This window comes from Hippopotamus amphibius, chromosome 16 (assembly GCF_030028045.1).
Source record: "Hippopotamus amphibius kiboko isolate mHipAmp2 chromosome 16, mHipAmp2.hap2, whole genome shotgun sequence".
Lineage (NCBI taxonomy): Eukaryota > Metazoa > Chordata > Mammalia > Artiodactyla > Hippopotamidae > Hippopotamus > Hippopotamus amphibius.
In genome coordinates, this window is record NC_080201.1 from 3150667 (window position 1) to 3177981 (window position 27315).

The following is a 27315-nucleotide window of genomic DNA, read 5'->3' on the forward strand; positions in this document are numbered from 1 at the left end:
ACCCTGCAATCCATTGATCTGTCCTGGGTGGTTCAATGGGCATGTCCCATGAAGCCATCTCCGTGACGGCCAGACTGGGCCCCCGGGTCCCCGCTGTACCCCCAGAACCAGCGCAGTGAGCGTGTGTGTGAGTGGAAGAAGGCACTCCCCCATCATGGGTGGCCCTCTGACAAATCATTTCCAGCAGCTTCCAGGACTGTGCTCAGGGCCAGCCTCCTCCCTTCTTCACACCCCTGCACACTCACCAGTCAGCTCACAGAAAGCCAAGTATGAGAAAACCCTCAGGTTTTATAAAAACATGACGTGCCCCACCACGTTTTCTTCAAAAAGTTCTGTACGATCCGCAAGTCCCCAGAGCTTTCTGCTAGTGTTCTGAGGATGAGTAAGAAAACAAACAAGCAACAAAATCCTTAAAATCACAGTGCAGGGACTTCCCTGGTGGTCCAGTGGTTAAGACTCCACGGTTCCAATGAAGGGGACCCGGGTTCCATCCCTGGGCAGGGAACTAGAGCCTGCATGCTGCAACTAAGACCCGGCGCAGCCAAATCAATCAGTAAGTTTTTTTAAAAAAATCACAGTGCAATATTGCTTTACAATTCCCCCTTGAAAGAATCTAGAATCTGGTGAAAAATAATAAAAGATCTGACAATGACAAAAACAAAAAAAAACCAGAACACACATCAGCTTTAAAAAAACAGCACTTTATTTTAATAAAGAGTAAAAGAGATCAATAAATGTTAAATGGATGCAAAAATAAATATTCATTCAGCATTTTAAAGATGTCTGCTTTGACAATCATTTGAGCAGAGACTAAAGCCAATTTTTATCTGACAGAACTTCAGAAAACAGCTCTAGTATCCTTAAAAATGTAATGCTGGCTTTTTGGGCCCAAGAGGAGAAGCCACTCCTCCGGGAGTTTTCCTGTTTTCTCGTGTGAATCCCAGCACACCTGAAGAACCTATGATGAAGTCTCGCTCACACCACACCTCCATCACCTGCATACAAGCAGCCATGGGAAAAATAAGCAGGCATTCTTCAGCTTTTCAGATTTTAAATTGGAGACTCTTTAACAGTTACAAGGCCACCGGGTTGGCTGAGCTAGGGCAATCCTGTCCCTAAACCCCAGCTTCTCTCACTTCTCAGAACAAGGGTTGACAGGTGAGGCCCCTTCTTGCCTTTTCCTTGTGAGATGCTGAGTTGGGGTGGTTGTGACCCAGGCTGGGAGAAAGGAGAAAGAATAGAGAATTCTCTTCCCCATCCAGAGAGCAAATGGGAAGCAAACAGACCCTGGCCCACGCCCGCTCCCCCAGCCTGCCCCATTTCTACACTGACTTGGCCACATCCACGAACTCTGCGCCACCAAGAAGCAGGGCCCCTGCAGGTGCTCGGCACACTCCATGCCTGGCCAGTCCTGGCCGGCCCCGGCGTACACTGATCTAGCAAGACACAAAGTCTGTGTTATCAGAAAAAGTGATCAAGGGCTTCTTATCTCTTTTTATAATTATTAGAGTATAGCTGATGTACAATGTTGTGTTAGTTTCAGGTGTACAGCAAAGTGAATCAGTTATACACATACATATATCCATTGTTTTCCAGTTTCTTTTCTCATACGGGTTATTAAAGAATATTGAGTTCCCTGTGTATATAGTAGGTCCTTGTTACTTACCTATTTTATATATAGTAGTGGGTATCTGTCAGTCCCAGTCTCCTAATGCATCACTTCCCTCCACGTTTCCCCTGTGGTAACCAAAGCTTTGGTTTTGAAATCTGTGAGTCTGATTCAGTTTTGTAAATAAATTCATTTGTATCATTTTTTACTAGATTCCACATATAAGTGATATCATATGGTAAATAGTTGTCCTTCTCTGACTTACTTCACTTAGCATGACAATCTCTAGGTCTAGCCATGTAACTGCAAATGGCATTACTTCATTCCTTTTTACGGCTGAGTAGTATTCCATCATATCTGTGCACCACATCTTCTTTATCCATCCCTCTGTCAGTGTTCACTTAGGTTGCTTCCATGTCTTGGCTACTGTAAATAGTGCTGTGAACTGTGGTGCATGTAACCTGTCATGTTAGAGCTTTGTCCAGATATGTGCCCAGGAGTGGGACTGCTGGATCAGGTGGTAACTCTGTTTTCAGTTTTTTCAAGGAACCTCCGTATTGCTCTCCATAGTGGCTGCACCAATTTACATGCCCACCAACAGTGTGAGAGGGTGCCTTTTTCTCCACACCCTCTCCAGCATTTATTGTTTGCCGATTTTTTTGACAATGGCCATTCTGACTGGTATAATGTCATATCTCATTATAGTCTTGATTTGCATTTCTCTAATGATTAGTGATGTTGAACATCTTTTCATGTGCTTTTTGGCCATCTGTCTTCTTTGGAGAAATGTCTGTTTACAGCCTCTGCCCATTTTTTGATTGGGATTTTGTTGTCATTGTTTTCCTGATATTGAGCTGCATGAGCTGTTTGTATATTTTGGAGATTAACCGTTTGTTGGTCACATTGTTTGCAAATATCTTATCCCATCCAGTGGGTTGTCTTTTTGCTTTGTTTATGGTTTCCTTTGCTGTGCACAAAAGGTTTTAGGTTTAATTAGGTCCCATTTGTTTGTTTTCATTTTCATTACTCTAGGAGGTGGACCAAAAAAGATATTCTGTGATCTGTCAGTGTTCTGCCTATGTTTTCCTCTAGAACTTTATAGTGTCTGGCCTTACATTTAGGTCTTTAATCCACTTTGAGTTTATTTTTGTGTGTGGTGTTAGAGAACGTTCTAATTTCATTCTTTTTACATGTAGCTGTCCAGTTTCCCCAGCACCACTTACTGAAGAGACTCAGTCTTTTCTCCACTGTATGTTCTTGCCTCCTTTGTCATAGATTAGTTGACTATAGGTGCATGGGTTTATCTCTGCACTTTCTATCCTGTTCCATTGATCTGTATTTCTCTTTTTGTGCAAGTTCCATACTGATTTGATTACTGTCGCTTTGTAGTATAACCTGAAGTCAGGGAGCCAGATTCCTCCAGCTCCGTTTTTCTTTCTCCAGATTGCTTTCGCTGTTCGGGGTCTTTAGTGTTTCCATACAAAGTTTAAAATTTTTTGTTCTAGTTCTGTGAGAAATGCCATTGGCATCAAGTGCTTCTGAATCATGGAAGTGATTCTCAGTAGTTGTGGAGATGCGTTACCCTTCACACTGGAAGGCAGCGTGATGTTGTGAACCAGTGAGCCAAGCAAGCCATTGTTTTCAGGCTTCTGCCTGGCTTTTGGTTTGTATCCTGATTGAGGGTAAATGTGTACATGTTTTCTGGGGATAGATGCATGTTATTTGCTCGTAAACAGGGTAGGTTCTTCCAGGGCTAAAACTGGGACCCCACCATTGGAATCCCACTGTGTTGAAGGGTAGAATTTGGTGTGCAGTGGGGTCATTTTTTTCTTTAATGTGTATTTTGCCACCATTTTCATTTTTTAATTTTATTATTTTAATTTTATTGAAGTGTAGTTGGTTTACAATGTGTTAATTTCTGCTGTACAGCAAAGCAGCTCGGTTATATGTTTATGTATTTTTTCATGTACATTTCCATTATGGTCTATCACAGAATTTTGAATATAGTTCCCTGTGCTCTACGGTAGGACCTTGTTGTTTATCCATCTTATACGTAATAGTTTCTATCTGCTGATCCCAAACTCCCAGTCCTTCCTTCCCCCTTGGTAAGTTCTGTTCTCTATGTCTATGAATCTGTTTCTGTTTCAGAGATATGTTCATTTCTGTTGTACCTTGGATTCCACATGTAAGTGACATCATATGGTGTTTGTCTGACTCACTCCACTTAGTGTGATAATGTCTAGGTCCAGCCATGGTGCTGCACATGGCATTATTTCATTCTTTTTTTATGGCTGAGTAGTATTCCACTGTGTATATGTACCACACCTTCTTTATCTATCCCTCCATCAGTGGACACTTAGGTTGGCTACTGTAAACAGTGGTGCTATGAACACTGAGGTGCATGGATGTTGTCAAATTAGTTTTGTCTGGATATATGCTCAGGAGTGGGATTGCTGGATCACATGGTAACTCTAAGTTTTTTAAGGACCCTCTGTAGTGTTCTCCATAGTGGCTGCACCAGTTTACATTCCTACCAACAGTGTAGGAGGGTTCCCTTTTCTCCACACCGAGTGGGGTCATCTTTTACCCCAGGTAGTACTAGGGCTGGGAGACCCGTGTAATGGTGAGAAGCTGCCATCTCATCCAGTGCTCCCCAGTTCACTCTGGCCACCCCCACACATTCCACACCACTGGCCCACGAATGGACTGACGGAACTGAAGGCACAACCATAAAGCTTCTTCCGTCCACAATTATTTTTTGAACTTGTGTTTTATATACTGCCCACTTTATAAAAAAAAAAAGATTCAAGGCAGTTTACAATAGGACAATTAATTTAAAAAAGGGCAATTAAAAGTACATCTGTTTTCAAAACAAGTCAGAACCATTCAGAACAAAGAAAAGAGGTATGTAAGATAATTTAATTACAGAGATGAAAATATAAATTTAGCTCTAAGCTTCCTGGCAACAAAGGCCCAAAAGGTAAGTTTTCATTGTCTGAAGATGAAAACACACCAGTTCCCCTGGCGATGGAAATGTTCTCCTGGCACCAAATTCTAGGAAGAAAATGCAGTCTTCTGAAAAGCCAAACTTATTAAAGGAAGGCTGGTATCCAAGTGTTTTTAAATCTTATTAACATGCTTAAAAGTAAGAAGACACTTCACTGAATCAAGCATATGAAATCATAACTTTATAGCTCTATCCAAAGATAAAAACAAAATATTTCTTTTCTGGAAACAGCTGTTTGCTAGTAAAATTGAATGCCAGGTCTTTGGAAATATCAAGTATTCCCAAATACTGAAAGAAAGAATCACAGCAGCTAATGGTAATTAGGGGGAGATGCAGGAAATAAATGCTTTCATCACAGGTTATAGTTACAGCCTCCAGGGCATCTGGTGTGAGTTTGGATGCTCATGTCTGAACGGCAGAAGTGGGGCACAGCTCCGTCATGTCCTCAGAGGACGCCCTCGCTAAATGAAGAGCAGGGTGAAGCCTTCCACCCCAGGTCAGAGGGATCCACATCCTTAAATAATTAGGACAGTCACTGTGAACATGAAATTCTAGATGTGGGCGGGGTGGCGTGCCCAGGAGAGAGACTTAAACTGTGATCTGTTGGTTTTCTCTGAAAAAAGGTCTCTGGTGTGAGGCACAGATATCTGGAAACATCCGGAAGACCTGGTCTGGCGGGGGCTCCTCGGGAGCCTGCATCAGGGAGCCGGCACTGCAGCTCTTCCCAGCCTCTTCCACCAGCTGCCGGACATAGAGCTGCTCGATCTGGAGGGACGTGCACCAGGTCAGAGATGGAGGTGGGGAGTGAGGGGGTACTCTCTCTGATTACCCCAGCCCAGGGCCATTGTTCAGAACCTCCAGGACTCCCAAATGAATGAACCCAGAACAGGCAGATGCAAATAAAGAGCAAGGGTCTTCCTGCAAAGACTTAGACATATCCTCTCCCAATGGTGTTCCAACCTGGCAAGCCAGGGTCCAGAATTCCACCATTAGAGTCCATTTCTTTGACTAAACAAGGGCTAGCAACACCCTAATCTGTCACTTAAAGGCAACTAAACGGGGGACTCTTTCTGAAAAGGAGGTTTTGCAAACAAACTAAACAAAAAAAAGGAGTGGAAACAATATAGATTGTGAGAGTCCTGGAACAGAGATGAAAAGAATCTACTTCCCCTGCTTGAAGGTCTCACCCAGGCCTGCACACATATGGAGTCCCCGAGTCCCTGCTGCCTGGTCCCTAGCCCAAGTATAAGCTGGGTCCCGACGTGCAGGCTGTAAGGTCTGGCTGTGAGCCCTGAAGCTGCCTGTTCTCACCTGCACGAGGATGAGCTTGGAGCGCAAGGGGGTCATATCTGGAAACTCCTCTCCGAAGCACAGCACCACCGTGCTGTCGGGAAGCCGGCTCTGGTTGTTGTAGAACTGCTGCAGCTCTGGAGAGACACCGGGGCAGGGGAAGGTGTTGGTGAATCCTGGCCTCGAGACCCCCTTGGCCAGGTGGAGTCAGGGCTTTCGCAGCTGAACTTGCCCACCTTCCCGGGGCCTGTTCTCTACGAAGCCCCCAGGAGTTCTCCGGCCACTGCTGTTACAGAGAGAGGAGCAGAGCTTTGTGGGCACGAGGTGGGAGCTGGCTGGCAGCCTTGAGGGGACCAGAGTGACTGATTTCACAGGTCCATGACCTCCCAGGAGGAACTCCCTCACAGCGTGGGAGCCTAACCACAGACCTCCCAAGCGCAGCAGCAGCTCAGGCAACGCTCCTGTGCGGCCGTGGCCCCAGGACTTGGTGCGTACAGGTGAGCGTGTCTCAGGACGCGGACACCACTCCTTGGGGACCTTGCCTGCCTGCAGATGCTGACCGCGCAGGCCCGAAGTAGGGCCTGAGACTCCGCGTTTCTAACCAGCCCGCAGGGCGTGGGGACAGCTCACAGCAGCGGGGAAAGCGCTAAATTCCCTACTCCTGCCACAGCCTCGTGAGGAAGGACCCACAGGGGAGCCCCCGTTAGAGGCCCCCCCACCTAGACTCTGGGAGGCAGGCATGGAGGGGCCCGGGTCGGGGTCAAAGGGCCAGCCCTGGACGTGCAGGCGGGAGGGAGGCGAGCTGGCACTGACCTCGGAAGAACTGGCTGGTGTCGAAGACCTTGACCACCTCGTCGCGCTCCAGCTTGTTGGGCCCGTCCCTGCCCGGCGCGGCGTTGCCTCTGTAGAACACGCGGCCCTGGCACAGCCGCTTGACCAGCACGCCCTGCCGGCTGCTGTGCAGGAGGACGCCGCGCTCCAGGTGTCCGAACAGCTTCCGCGTCACCTGCCGCTGCCGCTCGCTGGGGATGGCGTCGGCCGGCGGGAAGCGCACCAGCTCCAGGCCCTCGGGCCCGTACAGCTTGCCTCCGGGCAGGCCGGGCTGGCCCAGCGACAGGCGGCAGCCCTCGGGGCACGTGGTGGTGGTCTGGCCCACCAGCTTGCCCCCGTAGTAGAAGCTGATGACCATCTGGGAGAAGGCTGCGGAGAGAGGGGAACAGGTCAGGGGCTGCGGGAGAGGGGCCCGGTACCTTCCATGCCAGCACGTCCGGAGCCTGCCTTTCTCCCGAGGCCAGGGAGTGGGCAGCCTTAACCCTGTGTGCACCTGGGACCTCGTCAGCATTCTGGGGAAGTTCATACACCCCTTCTAGACATAATGTTTTTATAAGCATGAATAAACACACAGAATCACTAAGGAAGCCAATAATTCAGAGACACTAAAAATTACTGCAGTGCCCTCCCTGCTTCTGGAGAAGGTCTGGTAACTGCTGTAATTTACAAGTCATAGTTGAGGGTAAACTGTGTTTTGACAACTTAATTTCTTAGGAAAATGGCTCCACCTCACAGGCACTGCTCTACCACCGTAATATATACAGTGTTACACTACATGTCTACACACGCACATACGTAAATGTACACATACGTACGCACACACACAGTATTGCTTACGTACGCACACGCACAGTATTGCTTACTGTCATGATGGAAGGAGATGATTTGATTTCCAGGTTAGTGATAACAAAGATGTACTCTTTCTCCTGACATTCACAGTTGCCTTGGGGTTGCCTGAATTTCCAATTAATCTCTCTAGGGACTTCCCTGGTGGCAAGTGGTTAAGAATCCGCCTGCCAATGCAGGGGACACGCATTCAATCCCTGGTCCAGGAAGGTCCCACATGCCACGGAACAACCAAGCCAATGCGCCCCCAACTACTGAGCCTGTGCTCTAGAGCCCGTGAGCCACAACTGTTGAGCCCATGTGCCACAACTACTGAAGCCCACACACCTAGAGCCCATGCTCCACAAGAGAAGCCACAGCAATGAGAAGCCCACACGCCACAATGAAGAGTAGCCCCCCACTCGCCACAACTAGAGAAGGCCTGTGTGCAGCAACGAAGACCCAACGCAGCCAATAAATAAATAAATTTTTTAAAAAAATCTAAAACCTTTCAACCAAACCTGTTCTCGGGAAGAAGTCTGAAAAGGACTCAAATTAAGGCAATGTTTCCCAAAACGTACCACACGTAAGATGACTGGGGGGAAGGGGATTTCTTTTAGTTAGTGCCAACATGATTCTCTCAATCTCTGATTACCTCAGAAAGGAAGATGGGTCCTGAACGCTTGACCCTGACAACCTCCCTTCTAACGAGGCGGAGAGCGTGAGCCTCTGAGTCCTGGATCTGTGGTCATTGTGATGGCCAGAATTTCTCAACAGTGTATCTGGTTTTTACTGAATTTGCTTTGGCCTCTGACTTCCTACTTACAGCAAGTGGCACTCGTTCCACTTTTACAGGCAATGATAGACGGTCCCCATTTAAAATAAATTTCAAAAATTGAGACAGAAGAATCAGACATTAATAGTCCAGGTGGTACCCAGGTACAAAAACCGATTGCGCAGGGGGAGCTCAAGTGACTAGCGTTTGGGAACCTCTACACTAAGGTGGGAGTCAAGACAACAGGGGGTCCAGGGACACCCCCAGAGGGACCTGCATCTTCACACCTTAAGCTACAATAACTACACGCACTGCCCATGAGCTTGGCGCGTTCAAGGCACCTTCTAAGCGCCCCAGACCTGCCAAGGGCTGCCTCTGGAGCCACACGAGCTGTGAGCAGCCCGACCATGTGGTGTCCCCGAGAGCTGTGCAGGGCACCACCTGCCCCTCGGCCAGGGGCAGCCACCTGCCTGGCCCGGGCTCACACTGCTGTGCACTCCTGCCTCCTTGGACCCTCCCCCTGGGCTCTGCTCAAGAAACGCTTGCTTGAACGATAAGACTCCCTGCTGCAGACTGTAGGCTCCATTTTCTCCCACGTCCGAGTGCAGTGGCATTCCCAAATCAGGCAGGGCTGGGGTCAGGGCTTCAGGCACTCCAGTCCAACTTGTTTACTTGACATTTGGGGAAACTGAGGCCTGGGAGGCTCAGCAGCGCCCGGATCCCAGCCCACACCTCCCCGCCCCCCCAACCTCACACCCACGTCTGCACTGCCTGTTACTCCGCGCGTTCCACTCCCTTCCTCCAGAGCAATTCTGACCTTTGTCCTGAACGAACAACACACTCCAGGCTGGCTCTGTCACCGCTCGGCCCCCTCTGCCCTGGTGTCACCCAGGCCTCACCTCACCGCAGCACCTCCCGGCCGTGTGAGCGGCTGCTGCTCAGGTGCTCCCGAGAGGCCCCCGCCAAGGGGCTGGCAGGGCCTGCAGGAGGATGCCCCGGAAGAGTGCCTCAGCCCGGCCGCTGGGGAGGGCGTGCAGGCCAGCCCCCCACAAGTCTGAGCTGCGCCCCATCCCGCTCCCACGTTCGCCCTGCTGGGGGACAGCTGACCACGGTGGCTGCACAGCACCCGTGCCGGGAGCACGGGCTCTGGAGCCCAGCTCCTGGTGCGTGGGCCCACCTGGCTGGCCCAGGGCAGCTGCCCCACACGGCGTGGTCTCCTTATCAGCAAAGTGGAGACGACAGCCCTGCCCTGCCGCGCCTGTGAGCGCCACATGAGCGCACAGCTGCGTCTGGCACATGGGAGCACCGTGGACGTGGTGCTTAGCAAATCGGGACAACAGGACAAAAGACGAGCCGCATAGATGAGACGCCTGCAGTTCCGTCCCATCTCTGGTCTCACAGCCGTACCAGGTGCGACCGGGTAGCACGCCGAGTCCTCACGGCAACCCCCCACCCCGAGGTGGAGACTGTTCATAATCACACCACTTCAGTCAGGAAACGGGGGGCGCAGACAGGTGGTGGCACCCGCCCCGAGACACACCTGGACCAGCCCTCCCCAACGGGCCGGCTCCGCCTCTGCCGGCTCCCGTGGCCGCGCCCCTTGCTCCCACGACAGTGGCGAGGTCGCTGGCAGCCACAGGCGCGTGTGGACCCGCTGGCACAGTGGGGCGCTATTAACACACATTTGTCGCCAGCGTTTTACATGGGAGGTTTCACGTAAAAATCCAGACCTCTGGTTTCTCTAGAAAACATGGGGAAGGCGAGCCTGGCTGGGTCTGGAGTCCGTAGGGCAGCTGGATGGGCACAGGGCTCCACCTCGCCACACTGCCCACCTCTCCCTGCACCTTTCACCCGCCCGCACCACTCACTGCCTCCTCCCTACAGGGCTGCGAACAGGGGACCCTGGACAGCTTGTTTACCTAGTGGGGTGTGTGTGTGTGAATGGAACAGAAGAACCAAAGTCCACAACTTCCACGGGAACGTTTTAGGGCTTTCTTGGCATAAGGCAGTAGCTGAGTCTCCTCACGCACTGGGTGCTAAGAAGCTGTAGAACAGCCCAGGGAAACTTCCTCCCCAGACTGTCTTCTCTCACCCAGATGCTGCAGCCCTGGGCCTGGCTACTCTCCTGCCCCCAGAAGGCATCGGTCAGCAGACTTCCCAGGCCACCACCCCGTGACCCAGGCACACAGCAGTCTCAACAGCAGGCTTGCACCAGATGCCTGGGTTTGAGCCCTGCAACCCTGCTTCCCTGCTGTGGGACCTCAGGCAAGCAATTTAACCTCTCAGCCTGTTTCCTCCTCTGGGAAGCAGAGTTCTGTCCGCCCCAGCTCGCAGGGCTGCCAGGCATGGATAATTATATTCCTTCACAACCTTCTTGCCTGGGTGAGACCTGGCTCCACACACCGCCCCCCGCCCCCCCGGTCCTGTGAGGGCCTTGGCGCAGACACTGCTCCCTGGGCCGCGTTTCCTCTGCTACGCCAGGCGGCCCGAGGCCGCAGCCCTACCGTCCTGTGCTGTCTTGACGAGTCAGGCTGCCCACTTCTCACAGAACCAGGCAGCCTTTCCCTGCCCTGAAGATGCCACCAATGAGTCTGAAGGTAAATTCCAGAGCCCACAGTCCCAATCCCCAGCGTAACTAGACAACCACGTGGCACAGGCCGCCTCTGCCCGCAAGGGACAGGAGCACGGACGGGACGGCCCACAAGCTGCACGACCCGGGGTTTCTGAGCCCGTGCGAGGGCAGCAGTAACGGCACCTACCTAGAGGTGGTGCTATAATGAGACGAGGCCGTGGAGGCGTCCGCACAGATCCTGGCAGCCAGCCAGCACTCAGTGACGTCAGCCACCACCACCGTGGTCGACGCCACCGTCGTCCCCGCCACCATCATCACCATCCCCACCGTCGCTGTCAGCGTCACTACTGTTTCACGCTTGCGTGTGGGTGAGGGTGTGTCAGTAGACGAAACTGACCAGGGACTGACCAATTACGTCCCGACCAGAAAACTGTAGTAATACCCGTCACAGCCTCACAGTACGGGTGAGGTGGCTGTCACTACTGTTCCTACATTGTAGATGAGGAGCCTGAGGCACCACGTGGTTCAGTTATTCCACCGGAGTCACACAGAGCTGGGCCGTGAGGGTGTCTATCCCCACTCTTTCTCCTGCATAATTACGCCTGTAAAGAGCTCTTTGGATTTATCTGTTGGTCTGACCCAAGAAGAGGCTCATAAAGACCAGCCCCTTGCTCCAAACCAAACAGTGAGAAAGAGGAATCGGGCTCCCAACTTCCGACACCAGACCTCGCCCGTTCACACGTCTCATGGCCCCCACAGGTCCTTAGTGCTCTGTCTCCAACGCGCGCGCCCACCCCGCCCCGCGCGCCTCCGTACCTGAGTGGTGCGCGTCGTAGGCGCTGTAGCCGGGCACCAGCGGCAGGCCTGCTGGAGAAAGACGACAGCTTCAGACCCAGCCCGGTGCAGCCGTGTGCGGGAACCTGGCTTCCCAAGAAGCCGCACGTGCGTGCTCCCGAGGCCCCGCCACCGCCTCATAAGACCAGACCTCAACCCACGCAGCACGGAGGGCAGGAGCCTTCCTCCGTGCTGTCGGACTTCTGACCACGGTCCGTGGGACACCGCGGGGCCCCCCTCCCTTCCCGCCCCGGGGTCTGCTCCCGAAACGCTGCCGGCCTGCGGCCCCCCCCCAGGCCCGTCTCGGAGGGGAGCCCGGGGCCCCGCGAGCGTTCCCCGGGCTGCGGCTGCCGCCCTGGGAGTCGGGGCGACACGGTCCCCCTGCAGCCTGGCCACCTCTGAGGCCACTGGGCCCGCTGTCCCCTCTTGGTCTCTTGCAGGAGACAGTGGGGCAGAGAGACGAGGGAGGAAGCAAAGGTGCCCGTGCCCACGGGGGAGGGCCGTTTCAGGGAGCGTGGCGGGGGGTCAGAAGCTAAGGAACGCGCGAAGGCCGCACGTGGTCCTCACGACCCCGCGGGGCAGGTCCTGGCGTCTCCATTTTATAGTCAAGTAAACTGAGGCGCGATTAAGATATGCAGCTTCCTGACACGGGATTCAAATCCAGGGCTCTGAGCTCTCCCCACCTCACACGTGCTGGGCTGTCCTCGGCTTTCAGGGGTCCTCATGTTGTAAATGACGGACCTGATGGACCTACGACCCCCGTGGCTGAGAGCTGCATCTTCCCTCGGGTCCCCCACCCCGCGTCCCAGGAGCACAGTGGGGAGTGCCACCTCCTACAGGAAGGACACTGTGCCTGCCAGGGGACAGTGGCACGTGGGGGCAGGGGTATGGCCGGCTGTGCCTTTGGGGTTGGAAGCCACGGCAGCTCTCTGGGCTCAGTCACCTGCAGGAAAATAGGGATCATGGTAGCCCCCCCCGCCCACCCCACCTCTCACCAAGCAGAAAGGAGTGAAGGCTGTAACCATGGGAACAGTGCGGTGCTCCTGCCCTCACCTGCACTGGGTTGCTGCATCCACCAGTCCGGGAGGAGCTGACTCCTGCAGGCCTCGGGCGGGGAGGGGCTCCTTTTGACCATCCCCATGTAGTCATCCACAGGAGGCTGCCAGCAGGGGCGAGAGAGGACAGCGCTGCTGTCACTGGGCTCCCAGACTTAACTACAGCCACCCTGTCACCTCTATCGCACGAGACGAGACGAAGGGAAGTTTCACTTTGTATCTTCAAAGATCCAACTCAATAAATCCACCAGGCTGAGCGATCAAACCATGTGACCGAATCACGAGCCTCTGTGGGGCCCCTCACGTTTACCGGTCTTTTACATAGAACCGCCTGCTGCAAAACCGAACGGCCAGGTCACCCAGCTGCCCAGGGGAAGCGCGCGGCAACCCGGACACTGTCTGCTGCGCTCCAGCCGATCTCACTCCACACGCCATGTCCGAACTGTCCACCTCTGACCCATTCCTTAAAGCAGGCTGGTAAATCCAATTAGAAAACGTTCTGGAATCTGCTCTTGCTGTGAGCCTGGGGTGCCAACGCAATTATCTCACTCTTTTAATTGAGCTGGCTGAAAAGCCTTGTATGGAAAACGAGACATCGCTGGAAAGAAATGAAGCCAGGAATTCACAGGGCCTGCTGCCAGAGCCCACCCAGAGACGTCACAGCCGCCATCTGCAGGAAAGCCGGGCAGCCCAGAGGTGGGTACGTTTTGTTATCTGCATTCTCTGACTCAAAGCTATTCCCAAGGATTCTATTATTGCCGTGTGAGTATCGAGAAGAATTTCTATAGCACCCACACCACGTTCTGCAAAAGCTGTGAGGAATAATTTTAGCTAGGCAACGTTGGCCTTGCAACATCCACAAAAACAGAGCCGAGAAACTAAAGGTAGCTAAAATTAGTATTCAAAAACCCATGCGTTTTGCCTTAAGGAGACTCTGTTAAGCCTTCACTTACAGCCTATGAACTAGGAGTTTATGTTCAATTCTAATAAGCCTGACAATATGGCTTTCCAACCCACCAAGGACTAAAGGCGGCATGTGACACAACAGGAGCCCGCCCAGCATGAGAGCCGGTACCATGATCTGTGTCATGACGGCAACCCCAAGCAGCGAGGAACGTTTACTTTTTTTTCAAAGCAGCCTGCCTAAAAAGGCAAGGGCATATAGGGTGCATTCAAAATGTTTAAAATATGACAAGTTTAGAGCTTGAGCGAACTTCACTGACACAGAGCAGACAGCTGGGCCCCCGCGCTCGGGATGAAGGGCAGGCTGTAAGGTGCAGGAGGCTGACCAGCAGGCCGAGGCTGGCCTCATGAGGATGCCCGGGTACCATCTCTGCGGGGCGAGAGCCCGAGGCCCCAGATGCCTTGGCTGGGCATTCAGGACGGCGCCGCTCTCCACTGAACACGCACAGTGTCTGTCGGGGCTGGACCCCTGGGAACGCTGCCCCCACTCACCTCCTTGATCAGCTCGTCGATTTCAGAGCGCCCGCACTCCATCTCTGTGGCTTCGCTCACGCAGCCGGGAGCCACCACACCTAATTTGCCTGTGGAAAACCAGACAAGCGCATGACAGACAGCACTGAGGCATCACAACCGCCATCAAGGCCACAGGCGGTGGTTTTTTAAGGCTAGGCTAAAGGAGACGGAAGCCAAGGCACGTCTTCATTGGCTTGGGAAAGGCCTAGAAATCTTTTTCCCGAGCTGCCTCAGTCATCCGATCAGCAGAGTCAAGAGAGAAGCTGGCTGCTGCTGTGTCCAACACTCAGAGGACAAAGGCAGCACTTTGGTCTCTTCCTTCTGTTTGCTGAGATCTAAAATGAACTCAAGTCAGATTTGCTCTACACCTGACAGGGGTTAGAGTTGCAAGCTGGGGCATCTGAAGACACGCAAGATTTCCTGGCAAAATGTGTCTGCAGGTTGGAGTCCTTTTTTTAGAGTTAATGGGCAGGAAATCTCTTTCTGGCCTTTCCAAATATACACGTGTGCATCTGTGCGTGCGCACACGGTAAAGGCTCGCGGATGCGCAGGCTGGAACCTGCCTGCAGCAGCAACCACCTAAAGGCCCATGAGCATTTCCACGACGAGCACTCTGGACCCAGCCAGTTTCTCCCCCGCCCCCAGGCCTCTTCAGCAGCCAGAAACTCGCCTTATTACATTCACCCATGTGAGATGTATCATGACCAGCAAACACTCATCTGCCAGAATTCCGCAGCCCCAGGCACCTGCCATCGACCCACTGTTTTATCCGGACAGAATTTTTATTTCATTTTGATAGATTCGAGAATTCACTCAGAAGCTGCTGATGGGGAAGTAGGGGGCAGGTGGGACACCCCCAGGGTAGCCAGCAAACCGCTGAAGTACAGAGGAGAGTGTGTCCACCTAGACATTATGCAAATGTGAAGCTGCTCTGCCCCCTGAGAACCGCTGCTCCTGCGACACCCACCCTGTAGGTGACGCCAGCTGCGCCCCAGCTGTAAACAAGCCAGGTCACCTGCCTGTTCAGGCCCAGCTGGTCCGGGGCGGGGGGTTCAGAGACACTTCCCTACTCCTTCAAGTCAGAACTTATTATACTCTGTGATGATGAAAATTTCCAAACCTGGCAGTAAGTAAGAGGTGTACCCCCGAGGGCCATCTGATTCTCCATGGGGAAGGGCAGTTTGTTTGACTTAACTGCTGATTACTGATCAGGGGTTCAGACTCAGCAGGGTTAGGGGTTAATTCGCAGACAGCTAAGCCACAAACGATCAGCTGAGCACGTCAGCCCTGCGTGGCAGTGGTGCCCGGCAGGACACTCATGGGCTCGGCCCGGCCTCCTGCCTCTCGCTGGTGGCACACCAGCGTCGCGCGTGCTGGCAGGTGAGGCTTGTCATCACACTGCTGCCTCATCAGCAAGTTACATTACTCTCCGACCCAGGCTCACCATGCATGTGAGATTCACGATTTTAACTGTTTAAGAATTACACGTCAACGTTTCCAACCTCCCTGCAGTGGGAAAAGCCCCCTCAGAAACTCGGAACTCCTGCCCGGCCCTAGGCAGTTCCCGAGGGTTCTCCTTCTTCCCAGCATTACTGGACGGCTAGGCGAGCCGCTGAGGAGAAGGGGGTGCTGTGCCAAGGCTAAGAAAACCCGCCAGAAGAGTGTTTCTACCCAGGGATGGGAATTAGGATTCCTCTCCTGGGCCAGCTCTGATCTGTAGCAGCTGAGAGCACGGCACTTTGAAAATGACCAGGGCCAGATCTGAGCTCAGCACATCCGGACTGATTAGTGATGTCTGACCAGAGCAGCGCGTGGGCATCAGGACCAGGGGATGTGATGTGAGGCCGGTTTTTGCTGTTCTGCTTTCATCTCCTCACAGCTGCCTTCCTGGGATTTTACAGTGGGAGGAGACTTCAGGAACGATCACATCCAGGAGCTCCCAAACAATGATCAGGACCTAATATCTAGAAGCACATCCGATCTCCAGCAATGAAGCCAACAGTGCGCCATCTGCAATTTCATTCAGGAACTGTGCCCGCAGCCCCTATCAGCCATCCCGTCTTTGTCCACCTTATTTTCTCCTGGACGGCTATGCGAGCTGCTAGAAAACAGAAGGAATCCCTCATCCGCACTGTCGGGGGAGCCTTGCTCCCGTCCAAGCCTGTTGCTGAGCCCCAGGGAGGCCCCGGCACGCGCTCCTGGTCCGACATCAGCAAGCAGCAGCACCACCGGATACCACCCCGTTCTCCACACACACACACACACACACACAGACACAGACACACACACACACAGACACACCTCGGTCCACAGCCTCTCACTTGACTGGAAGCTGCCAAGGTCAGCAGATGGTGGGCGAGGTCAGTGGAAGGAGACCTCAACCTCTGCTGACACAAAGGGGAGAACTGTTTGTTTAGCTGGACCCCAGGCCCAGGCGGCCTCTGTTGGGCCAAGTGCCCATAAAGAAAGGATACTTACATTTCTGCTCCTCCTCGGGGACGATGCGGTAAACTTTATACGGTTCAGAGATGTCCAGCTGGGACCGGTCTGTCACTTCCTCAAAATCCGGGCTCTTGTTCAAAGCGCAGCGTAGCCTCGTCTTCCACGTGGCTGGCTCAGCCTTGTCCCCTTCCTTAAACTTCCCTTTAAAAACGGCCCAGGCCTGCAGGAGGAAAAGGAAACCCATGCAGCACACAACTGGCCCTGGGACCACGCACACCAGGGCCACAGGCAGGACCTGCTCCGCTTGCCCCCTTGAAGGTCCTCCTGGGCCATCAACTCTCAGTAAAGAAATTTTAGGGCTCAGAGACCCCAATCAGACAGAAGTGAAAAGACCCAGGTCAGGGGAGGAGGGTTCCCCCAAGACGGCCCAGCTGAGCTGGAATTCGAACCCAGGCCCAAGGGCGGGGAGAGACAGACAGACACACACACACACCCACACACCCACCTCTTGGATCTGCCTCCTGCAAATCCTCCCCTGGACCAGAGGGCCAGGAGGGGCCTGAGGTCAGGCAGCACAAAGAGGAAGTTGCACATGGTTTCAGTAGAATGCTCAAAACAAAGAACAATTTGCTGCTTTTTCAAATCAACCTCTAGCTAAAATTTAGCATGAAAAGGGAACATTTGCAAAAAGTCTGAATGTGGTCGTCCACTGCCCTGCTACTTTTAACAGAAATTTTGTTTTGCATTTTGGCGTTTATTCTAACCTTCCCCACCCCTTCTCCCCTTCCACTCCCCAGGGTACTGTTTAAAATGCAAAGAAATGTTTTCCCTCTCTGTGGGTTTTTTTCACAGCTCTGTTTTCTGACCTCTCCAACCCTTAGACTCTGAACTAGGACTAGAAATCCAAAGCTGGAAACTTTAAGTCAAAATATAAAATGGGGCAGTATTTAACAACAACAACAAAAAAATCAAATATGGATGGGCACAGTTTTTAGATTTCAAAACTGGAATACAGACACACCAATCAGGAGATCACTACTGTCAGGTGCAAATAACATCTGGTGTCAGACAAAATCAGACATGTCTTCCAGCCTAAAATAATATGAGATCTGCAGGGTTCTCAACACCCCCCTCAGGAAAATGCAATTCTGAGAGCGAGGTTTCCCAAGGTGACCCAGTTTGGGATTAAAAACCAGCTGTTCTGACTTCCATCCCAAGGACTCTCCATTACAGTAAGCATCAGGTGTGCCCAAGCTTAATGCACATCCCAGTCCCCAGGGAAGCTCGTGAAGATGCAGGTTCCTGGGCCCTGCCCCTCAAGAGTCTCCTTGGGCACCCGTGGGTCAGGTCTGGGACCCTGCATCTTCAGCCAGCATCCCAGTGATTCTGACGTAGGTGGTCAGGAGGCCACACTTCCAGAAACACCATAACGCCCCTGAGTCACACCCCCATTTAAAACAGTCCTGGCTTCCCTGCTGTAAGACAAGACCTCAGAGTTCAGCGCCTGCGCTCTCCTCTGCTCATGCCCTAAGGTGAGAGTGTGCAGCCCTGCCTGAGGTGAAGAGACTGGAAGAGCACCCCTACCCCTGCTAGTTGAGCACGCACCGTCCTTTCCTCCCACACAGACGCAGGACTCCCCTTCAGGAACATGTTTAAAAGTAAATGCTTTTCAATCCTTTTCAATATTTTTCTCTTCATTTATTAACTGCATCACAGACCATGCGTTATTTTTTTCATAGAAACTTAAAAGTAAACTGTACACACTGAACAGTAATTTCAAGTTTGTGTTATATTAAATCCGAGTTTCTCCACCCTGCACTAGCGGCATTTGGGGCTGGATCCCTCCTTGTGGTGCAGCCACCCTGGGGCTGGGGGACATCCAGCAGCAGCCCCAGCCTCCACCCACTGGACGCCAGTGGCCTCCCCACTCCCTCTGTGGCTCCCAGAACGTCTCCAGATGCTGCCTGGCATCCCCCAGAGAAGTAATATCATAGCTTACACGCACCCTCACTTGAGAACCACTGAACTGGTGAATCCACGTTACAAATGGGACTGGAAGAGCGTGGATGTGGGGGCCATGTTAGGCCAGCTGGGGTGTATCCAGAGCTGCACAGCCCGCAGGGCACTGCCATGGGCACGCGTCATTCAGCCCACAAGGAAAGCCAGGATACCCACAGAGCAAAGAAAGGCCCCGTGGTCAGGACATGCCCTGGGCTGGATGCCCCACCACCAGCCTGCCCTGAGCCCTTTCTGGGCTCTCTGGCCAGCTTGAAAAGGTCAACTTAGCTGGGTGATCTCTCAGGACCCTTCAAGAGCAAACACTAGACAGAAGAGAGGGATCTGAGGCCCAAAAGCAACAGCCACGCAGCGGCTGAGAATCTACAGAATCACGTCTCCTGTCTGTGCGCTGCTCTGGGCTCAGCAGCAGCCAGCAGTAAATCCGGGACCACCGGCTCCTCCCCATTTAACACTCCTGTCTCACAGACCAGACCTGTGGGTGCTGGGGGGAGAGGGAGGGAGGACTGGGAGTTTGCGACTAGTGTGTACGGAATGCAAACTAGTATATAAAGGATACAAACACAAGGTCCTACTGCAGAGCCCAGGGAACTCTATTTAATATCCTGTGATAGACCATGATGGAAAAGAGTACAAATGAGGCTGTACAGAGATGCATAAATGTGTGTGTAACTGAGTCCCTTTGCTGTGCAGCAGAAATGGACACAACATTGTAAATCAACTACTTACGTTTAAAAAACAATAAAAAACACTGTCTCATCATGTGCTTTAAAAATCATATGACTTTTTTTCCTTGAAGGCATCCTGAATTTGAAATACCTGCTACTAATAAGTAAGTTCTGATTTATCCAGGCCTGTCACACAGCCTGGTCAATGGCAGCACAATGAATGAGTCATAACCCTCAGTTAACTAGATCTTCCCCCTCAACTTTATGAAAAGGAGGCAAAATACTTTTTTTAAATAAATGAGCTGATGTCAGGGCCTCATCAGAACAGTCAGGGGTGATATGAAATGACCTAGTGTCTTTTTCAGCCTCCTGTCTCTGGTCTACACCAGGAAGCTGACCTCAGAATGACACCTGCAGACCATGAAGGATTCTCTGGTATAAGTGACTTCTTACGATCCATGACGTAGGCAGGAAAGCAGGCTCACTTTTTTTCCCCTTAACTCATAAATTTTTGAAAGGTTTTCTTTGAATGTTTGAAACAAAAGGTTCTCTACTTAACCAGAAAATCCCCAAGATGGCTCAAGGCCTGACGGCTGGCTTCTTCCAACAGCAGAGCTCCGCTGGGGGCCATGGCAGGGACGCGCCCCTGGGTGGATGGGAGTGAGCACCACTCGGGGACCGGCCCTGACGGGTCCTCGCATCACCTGCACGTCCACCAGCCCAGGCTGCCGCCCTCCGGATGGCCACCCAGCTCTGGGTGGGCACCCGGTCTCCCTCCCGCCGCCATTCCTGCCGAGATTGTAGACTCATTTCAGATTGCCACACTGAGCGCTGCATCATCAACGGAAACACTGGGAATCTTGCACACTTTTCTCAACGCTGTTGAAACGGCCGTGAAGGACATTGCATAAGATGTATAAATCTGGGGCTCTATTTCAGTACCCCCCGGAACAGAGCGGGAGCAGGGTGAAGGGAGAGGCCTGCATCTCCACTGGCAAGCCACGAGCCGGGCTGTGCAGCCACCGGTCCCACCCCCTCCTCGCCTCCTGAAGCGGTTCTACGGAGGGCCCGCCGGCAGCCGCGCCCTCGGCACCCCACCCCTCTGCCCCAACCTGTTCATCCTGGTCACGGTCCGCTCCCAGCAGGATGCTCAGTAGGGAAGGGGAGAGTGTACCCGCTGGCGGGCATCCGGCAACGTCAGAGGCGCTTTTGGTTCTCACGGTGGGGCAGGGAGAGCTACTGGAATCTACAGGGTCAAGGCTGGGATGCTGCTGACATCCTCTTGGGTGCACAGGATGGACCCACACCTGGCCCCGGGTGGCGGAGCGCTGGCTTACAGCCACCTATGATCTAGAATTCGCCACTGACTGGCTGGACCTTGGGCAATATTAAAATTTAGACAGAGCCATTCCCAAGAGAAGCTCGCCATGATGCCAAAGGCACAAAACTTATCCGAGAGGGGAATCTGTGATGCCACCACAAGCAGCGCCCAGGCTCCCAACCTGGGGTCCCTGAAGGGAAGAAACCTGCCAGATGGACGTCCAAGCCACGAAGGCCCCCCTGAAGGTGAGCGCAGAATGTCCACATGCGCCCACTTTTCTTGGAGGGGCCGGCAACTGGTATCAGACTGTCAAAGAGCTCTGTGACCCAGAGTACACAGTCACAGAACCGCTAAGACGAGGAGCCCCCCTGCAGACGCCGGGCAGAGATGTGAAGGAATGAAATGCCTCGTAGGCCAACTGACCTGTCGGTGCTCTGCTCTGGGGCCAAGGTATAACCTCTGGCATTTTGGTTGTGTGGGTGACAATCATCCCGGCTGAGTCCAGTGCTGCTGGGGCCCTGCAGGCCTTTGCTCCCTCACTCACACACGCCTGGGCTCCGGCTCTGGCCCTCCCCGCTCAGCCTCCCACTCCTCTCCACACTCACTGTCCCCTCCCCAACTCTGCCCCCAAACACCCACACAACAAGCACACACAGCAGCAGTTTGCAACCTGGATTCTGAGTCCGATCACCTCTGACATGTCTGTTTGCAAACATGGAGGCCTGGGCTCACCTTGACCTAGGGCTCCAAACCTCCCAGGGGGTGGTGCCTGCACTTCTGAAGACTTAGAGAAGCCCACAGGTGACCCTGATGACCCACAGGGGATTCTGATAACCCGCTGGGCTGCAGAGCTGGGCTGCCCTGGCCCCTGGCTCCTCTGCCTGAATCTAGGGGACGGGGACAGCTAGGGGTTGGGAGCCTGGGCTCACGGTTGGGCCGCCTGGGTTCAAATGTTGGCTCCGCCACCCAAGAGCTGGGAGATCCTGGACAAGTCACTTCTCCTCTTGGAGCCTCCACAGAACAAGGACAGGAGTGGCGCCTCCTGCACGGGACTGTGTGACAGGAAAACAAACAAAACACGTGGGACCGGGCCTAACACGGCAAACTCACAGGCGGTGCTGCCATCACGATGCACATGGTGGAACTAAGCGGCAGCCGCTCCATGCCTGGGGCACTGACGACTCTCAAGGGAAGTGGACTATTTTTAGACACCGGCTGCAGGTTCAGGACACCCACATGACCTGGCCCCAGAAGTGATGACAGATGGTGTCTCTCATCTGAGTTGACCCTACACTGCCAAGCAGAAATAACAGCTCTGAAAGAATGAAGAATTAAACCTTTCCTAGAATCCTAAATGGAATTTAGGCGGCAGCCCGAGGAAAAAGGTCGTAGTCTGAAAGAAGTATTTTCTCTCTGTCTGGTAGTCCTTGTGCAAAAGATGTGGTAGCGCAGGGGAAGAAAGAACCCTCGGTTTCCTCAGCGGAGAAAGCCAACGATACAGAACTAACGTGGAAAGTGGTTAAATCGTGTAACATGTAAAATCACCTACTATGTGTTTTTTGAGACACATTCAGCACTCATTTGTTTTAAAAAAAAAAAAAACTGGATTAATTTTCCAGCTAATAAGAAAGGCATCCCTCCCTGGACAGCTCCACCGGGCACTCGCGATGGGGCGGGGAGGCCGTGGCTCTACCTTGAAGATGGAAGCGTCCACTTCCTGGTTGTAGTCCTGCTTGCCAGCGTGCTTCCAGGGGATCCGGAACATGCTCTTCTCGTCATTCTCCCAGATCAGCCCCGGGTACATGGTGCTGTCGATCTGCTCGATCAGCCACTGCCGCAGCCGCCGGCCGCCGTTGCGGTCACACATCCTGGGAAAGAGAAAACAGTCTATGAAGTTACAAACACTGTCTCGTTCACAGCACCCAGCCAAAAACTGCTAACAGGAAAATCAGAGGATCACAACACAGGTGCCGGCTCGGGGGAAACCCGTGGATCCAGGAACTCTGGGCCACCTGCTGTGAGGAGACAATGCCTGCCTCCAGGACCTCCAACCCCAAATGGAAACTGAAAGCTCCCTGGGAAATCTGCAGCTGAGTGTCAGCCAGATGTGGCCCCAACTAAGCCTCCGACTGTGCTCTCTCCAGCTTCCCCCCCCCCCCCCGTTCTGTTTCAGGCAAACACAGCCATATCTGAGAGCATCTCTCATCATTCCATTTTTAGCACGAGATAGGGGAAACCACTTTCACCTTTTCAGGTCCTGTCAGTGAGCAATCCATTGCTCTGAGAGCCAGTCCCAGGACTTAATGCCCCACTGGACCAGCATGCGTGAGCAAATAGGACATTTGTGCTCTCCGAGAAAGAGGAGATCCTCAAGGCTGTCCCTTCTAGATTGCCCCTTCACAGCTGGTTTGGGGATGGGACTGAGCTGGGGTCCCATTCAGGTCCCACCATGTCTCAGCTGGGTGACCCTGGATCGTCCTTTAACCCTGGAGAGTCAGCTACACTTCTGGCACACCGGGATAGCTGAGGGTACCGGGCGTCGCTGTGCTGAGGACTTGGATGACACATATAGAGCACCTCACACAGTGCCTGGACCTGAGAAGAGTCTCTCTAAATAACACGTTGTTATCATTGTCCCAACTTCCCTGCTCAGGAACTCTTATGACCAAATGGGAGACAGTGGACAAGAGTGAGGAAAACTGCAGTGGTAGAACAGAGCGAAGTTGGCCTCTCCCAGAAGGCACCAGACACCGGGGGCCTCAGCATCCCCGGGCACCAAAGACATCCTTGGGGAGCACATTCTTGCCAGAGCAGGCAGCTTCCCAACGGCACAGACAGAGAGGACGACCATGCCGTATCGACTCACAGCCCACGTTTACAGGAACGGGCTGGAAATCCCCTAGGCAGCTGGACGGACGCCCACCCAAAAAAAAAAAACAGCATTTCCATTCTTCCGATTAAAATGTGACCTCTTCAGGCCAACAAGTTTGAAACAATCAGCAGTGACAAGACATAATGTCCCTAGGAACACGGTCACACACAGAGCCATCCTGGCCCATAAAGCAAAAAGTGTGTGTTTCAGGCGCTCCAGCCACCCAACAGATGGCCCAGTGGTCAGAGAAGCAGTTCAGGTCCCGGATGAGAGAAGGGGAGGGCCCGTAAGCGCCACCTGTAACTTTTTCATCCAGTTTACTCCAGCTGCCCATTTGTGGATTTAAAAGGAGTGAAGGTGTGAGATGGGAACTGGACTTCGATTTGGGAACTGCAGACGCCAGTGAAGGCTTTTCTCTAACTGACCTTGGCAAAGTCACTTGACCATCTATCTCTTTGAGGCTCTCCTCATCTGCAAGGTGAATGGATCTCAAAGTCCCAGAATTTGAAAACAGTCCCTCGTGTTTATAAACAAGAAGGGACAGATTTGGGAGGGACGCCTGGTGAGAGAGATGGCACGACAGCACCGCGCACCCCAGAAAGAACCTCTCAGGGCAGAGATTCCCACAGGGCTCTCCCGGAGGAAAGGCAGAGCACCTCCCCTCACCTGGGGAGGGAGCTGATGGAGGAGGGCGAGAGGGGCCAGGACACTAGAGAAGGCTGGTGTCTGCGGACCTGTCTACTAAGTGAGATGTGCCCACTCGTCAGCAATTTGCTCAGCCCCTTAGTGCAAAGTTCATAAACTAAAGTTCACACTCCAGGAGCCTCCTGAAATAAAAAGCAAAGTTTTGTTTGCAGAGGCTTTTTTCTAGAAAGCGGGTCAACACCTTCCCACCAGGATTTCTAATGGATTCATGACCCCAGAACTGTTAAGGATGAATGTCATGGTGATGTATAAGAAAAAGAAAAAAGATAGAGAATGGCACTGAGAGGAAGAGTGAGTCACAGAACATGAAAATACTCTAGAAATCATCTGATCCAGCCCCCCCTTCATTCAAAAGAGGAAAACCTGAGGTCCAGAGAGGCATCCCGACCCTCAGGGCCCCCAGCAGGGTCTCGTTTTACTCACCTGCAGAGAAAAGCCACCGTCAAGTGAGAGGATCTCGGCACATGGACAGTTCACCTGAGCTGTCACTGAGATCCCCCTCCAAGATTCTAAGCAGCATGAAAAGCCTAAGACCCTCTTACAGTGCGGTCGGTAACGATTTACTGAGAGCTAACAAGTTAATTCCACCAAATGCCAAGCCAGGAAACATGGATAAGCCCAGTCACGTGATCATAACTTCCTCTTCCTTGATTTTTAGCTAATAATTCTCTTTATGGGCCAAGTCCTATCTGGAGCTAATCTGCATCCCTATAAATCGGCCGGGGCTCAGGCTTCCCAGGCGGGAGGTGATAAGAGGCCGCCCTGGGCCCACCCAACCCGGATTCCAGGAAGGGCCTGAGAGGTGGTGCAGGTGCAAGACTCACCTTCCCCCACGCCTCTCAGGGCACCTGGTCATTTGCCCTGGATGCTCATAGGCCCAAAAGCATGAAAGCCATTTCTCCTTTTGGCCCCAATGTCGCTGAAACGCCTAAACCTCTCTCAGTTCTCTCCAGGGAGAAAGCTGCCATAATCCAAAAGGACTGCCACTGACGGGGCTGGCTCCTGACTTGGGTTTCAAAAACAGTGGCTTATACCCCTCATGTGTTGGGGAGTAGTTTAAAACTCTGGCAAGTTCAGTCTCTAGTTTCCATTCATAAAGTACTTCACAGCTCTGAGTAAGGAGCACACCTCACCTTAGAAAAGTCTGCCCTTTGCCCTGGGGCTCATATTACACCAAAATGCTCTTTTAGCTGTGACCCCGAAGCAGACTTTCTTGGCAGGAAAGGCTGGCCTATAACGTAAGCAAAAGACCTCCAACCTCACTCAGAAGTCTTAACTGTCATCAAACGGAATTAGAAAACCCAGCTCGCCCCCCTTCAGAGTCTAGCCCCATCAGCAGTGTCACAGCTATGACTTCAGCCCCGTTCCAAGAGCAGCATTTGAGCGGGAAAAGGAACAGGTCTTATAATAAGGGGGTCAAGATTCCCCTTCACTGTATGGGCCATTCTAACGTTTTCCATGCAAACCAGATTGTAAGAAAAACGAGATTATTTTCAAGCGGCAGCCAACCGCTGGGAGCAGCCGCACCTGGACGCTGGGTTCGGATTCAGGAGAAAACGAGGAGGGCGGAGGAAACAGGCCAAGACAGCACGGCCGCCCCCCTGCGCAGCCTCCCGCCGCCCGCCGCCCGCACCCCGGGCCCCCAGCCGGCCGCCCACCTGCGCCGCTGCCCGCCGTCGGCCGCCGCCCGCTTTCGCACGCTCGCCGCCGAGCTCCGGAGATGCGCCGCGGCCTCGGGCGCCCGCGCGGATTTAAGGCCGGGGGCGGGCCCGGCGCGCGGAGCGACGGCCGCGCCGGCCAGTGGGCGCCGGGGGGCGGGGGCCCGCCCAGGGGGCCGGCCCGCCTGGCCCGCCTGGCCCGCCTTCTTCGAAGCGCCCGGCTTTCCGAGAAATCACCGCGCGCGGAGGCGGCGGCGGCCGGGCGGTGCGCGCGCCTTCCGGGGTCGCTCCGGGGGTCCCGGGAGTGTCCGCAGGAATTCCCGAGGGCCGCGGGGCGTCGGCCGGCCCAGGTCCAGATCGGGCGGCCGGGAGGGGGGGGTACCAGAGGGCGGAAGTCAGGCCAGCTGGGACCGAGGCGGGAGGTCAGACGGCGGAGGCCGGGGGTGGGGGGGGGGGGGCGCTGGGGGTCAGGGGGCCGAGGTCCGGGCCGAGGCGGAGGTCAGACAGCGCGGGGCCCGGCGGGGAGGGGGGGCCAGGCGGGGAGGGGGGGCCGGGGGCCGACGCCGCGCCCCCGGGGCCCGCGCCCAGGCCGGGACAGGCCGTCTCTCCGCTAGTGCGGCCGCAGCTCCCGGAGCGGCGCGGGCGGCACCCCTTCCGGACGAAGCCCCGGGACCGTGTCCAGCACCCGTGCGCCTGGGGTGCGCCTGGGGAAGGCGGCGGCCGCGTACAGAGCCGGCCCTGGAGGACCGGCCGCCCGCAGTGGACGGGCTGTGACCCTCTCTCTCTCCCGCCCCAGCCCAGCTGAGGACTCGTCCGGAACTGCCGCCCTCTGAACACGGGAATGAGACGCAGCGGCGGCTATCCGTTGACGCTAGACTGTCCCATCAGGGGCACTGTCCTCATACATTCTTTCCCCCAGAGCACAGGGGTCGTCTTGGGCCCTATGTGTGTCTGTCCAGCGTCCAGCCTCTTCGGCACGTCAGCTGCCACCGAATGTAGACATGGGAGTGACGCGCAGGAACAGAAATAAGAAACTCAGTCCTGGAGACAAAAGGAAAAAGATGTGTTTTTCCGTGTCCTGTTCTGGGGTAGCCTTAGACTAGAGAAAAGTGAAATTCCTCATTGACTTATGCCGAGTTGGCCAGTCATACACAAGAAGCAGTGTTCGCTGGGCCATTTTATGCATTAGGCTTTTCAAGGACATATGAAAAGGTTTGGGACTGAAAAAGAAACTTGATTAGCTCCAAAGTGCAAAAAAATACACTGCAAATGTGAAGTCAATAAATGTTCAAAGAAGATCGCTGAAATAGAACATGTCAACTTCATCACTGTAATGTATTCATTGATAAACATGTCACT

General features: G+C 53.6%; 1 protein-coding gene across 3 annotated transcripts; it reads right to left on the reverse strand.

Moving 5' to 3' along the window:
- Window positions 1-4368: 4368 nt before the first annotated feature.
- Window positions 4369-26032, reverse strand: IRF8 (interferon regulatory factor 8). Of its 3 annotated transcripts, none has more exons than XM_057713679.1 (9): window positions 25957-26032; window positions 22415-22589; window positions 16753-16936; window positions 14254-14342; window positions 12797-12902; window positions 11726-11773; window positions 6720-7106; window positions 5928-6043; window positions 4369-5381 (listed from the first exon to the last, which is right to left on the reverse strand). In XM_057713679.1, exons 2-9 carry the CDS (start codon window positions 22586-22588, stop codon window positions 5205-5207), a joined length of 1281 nt encoding a protein of 426 aa, XP_057569662.1. In that variant the 5' UTR covers window position 22589; window positions 25957-26032; the 3' UTR covers window positions 4369-5204. The 3 variants fall into 3 exon arrangements, with proteins under 3 accessions (XP_057569662.1, XP_057569660.1, XP_057569661.1); XM_057713677.1 differs by having other exon boundaries at window positions 11726-11776; XM_057713678.1 differs by lacking the exon at window positions 25957-26032 and adding an exon at window positions 22734-22800 and having other exon boundaries at window positions 11726-11776.
- Between the last annotated feature and the right edge of the window lie 1283 nt (window positions 26033-27315).

Excerpts from the sequence above, each read along its gene's own strand:
- IRF8 (XM_057713677.1), bottom strand. The coding sequence starts at position 22,588 with ATGTGTGACCGCAACGGCGGCCGGCGGCTGCGGCAGTGGCTGATCGAG. Across the intron at positions 16,937-22,414 it reads TGGACGCTTCCATCTTCAAG|GCCTGGGCCGTTTTTAAAGG; the intron begins GTAGAGCCACGG and ends TTCCTCCTGCAG. Across the intron at positions 11,777-12,796 it reads GATGCAGCAACCCAGTGCAG|CAGGCCTGCCGCTGGTGCCC; the intron begins GTGAGGGCAGGA and ends GTCTTTCTCCAG.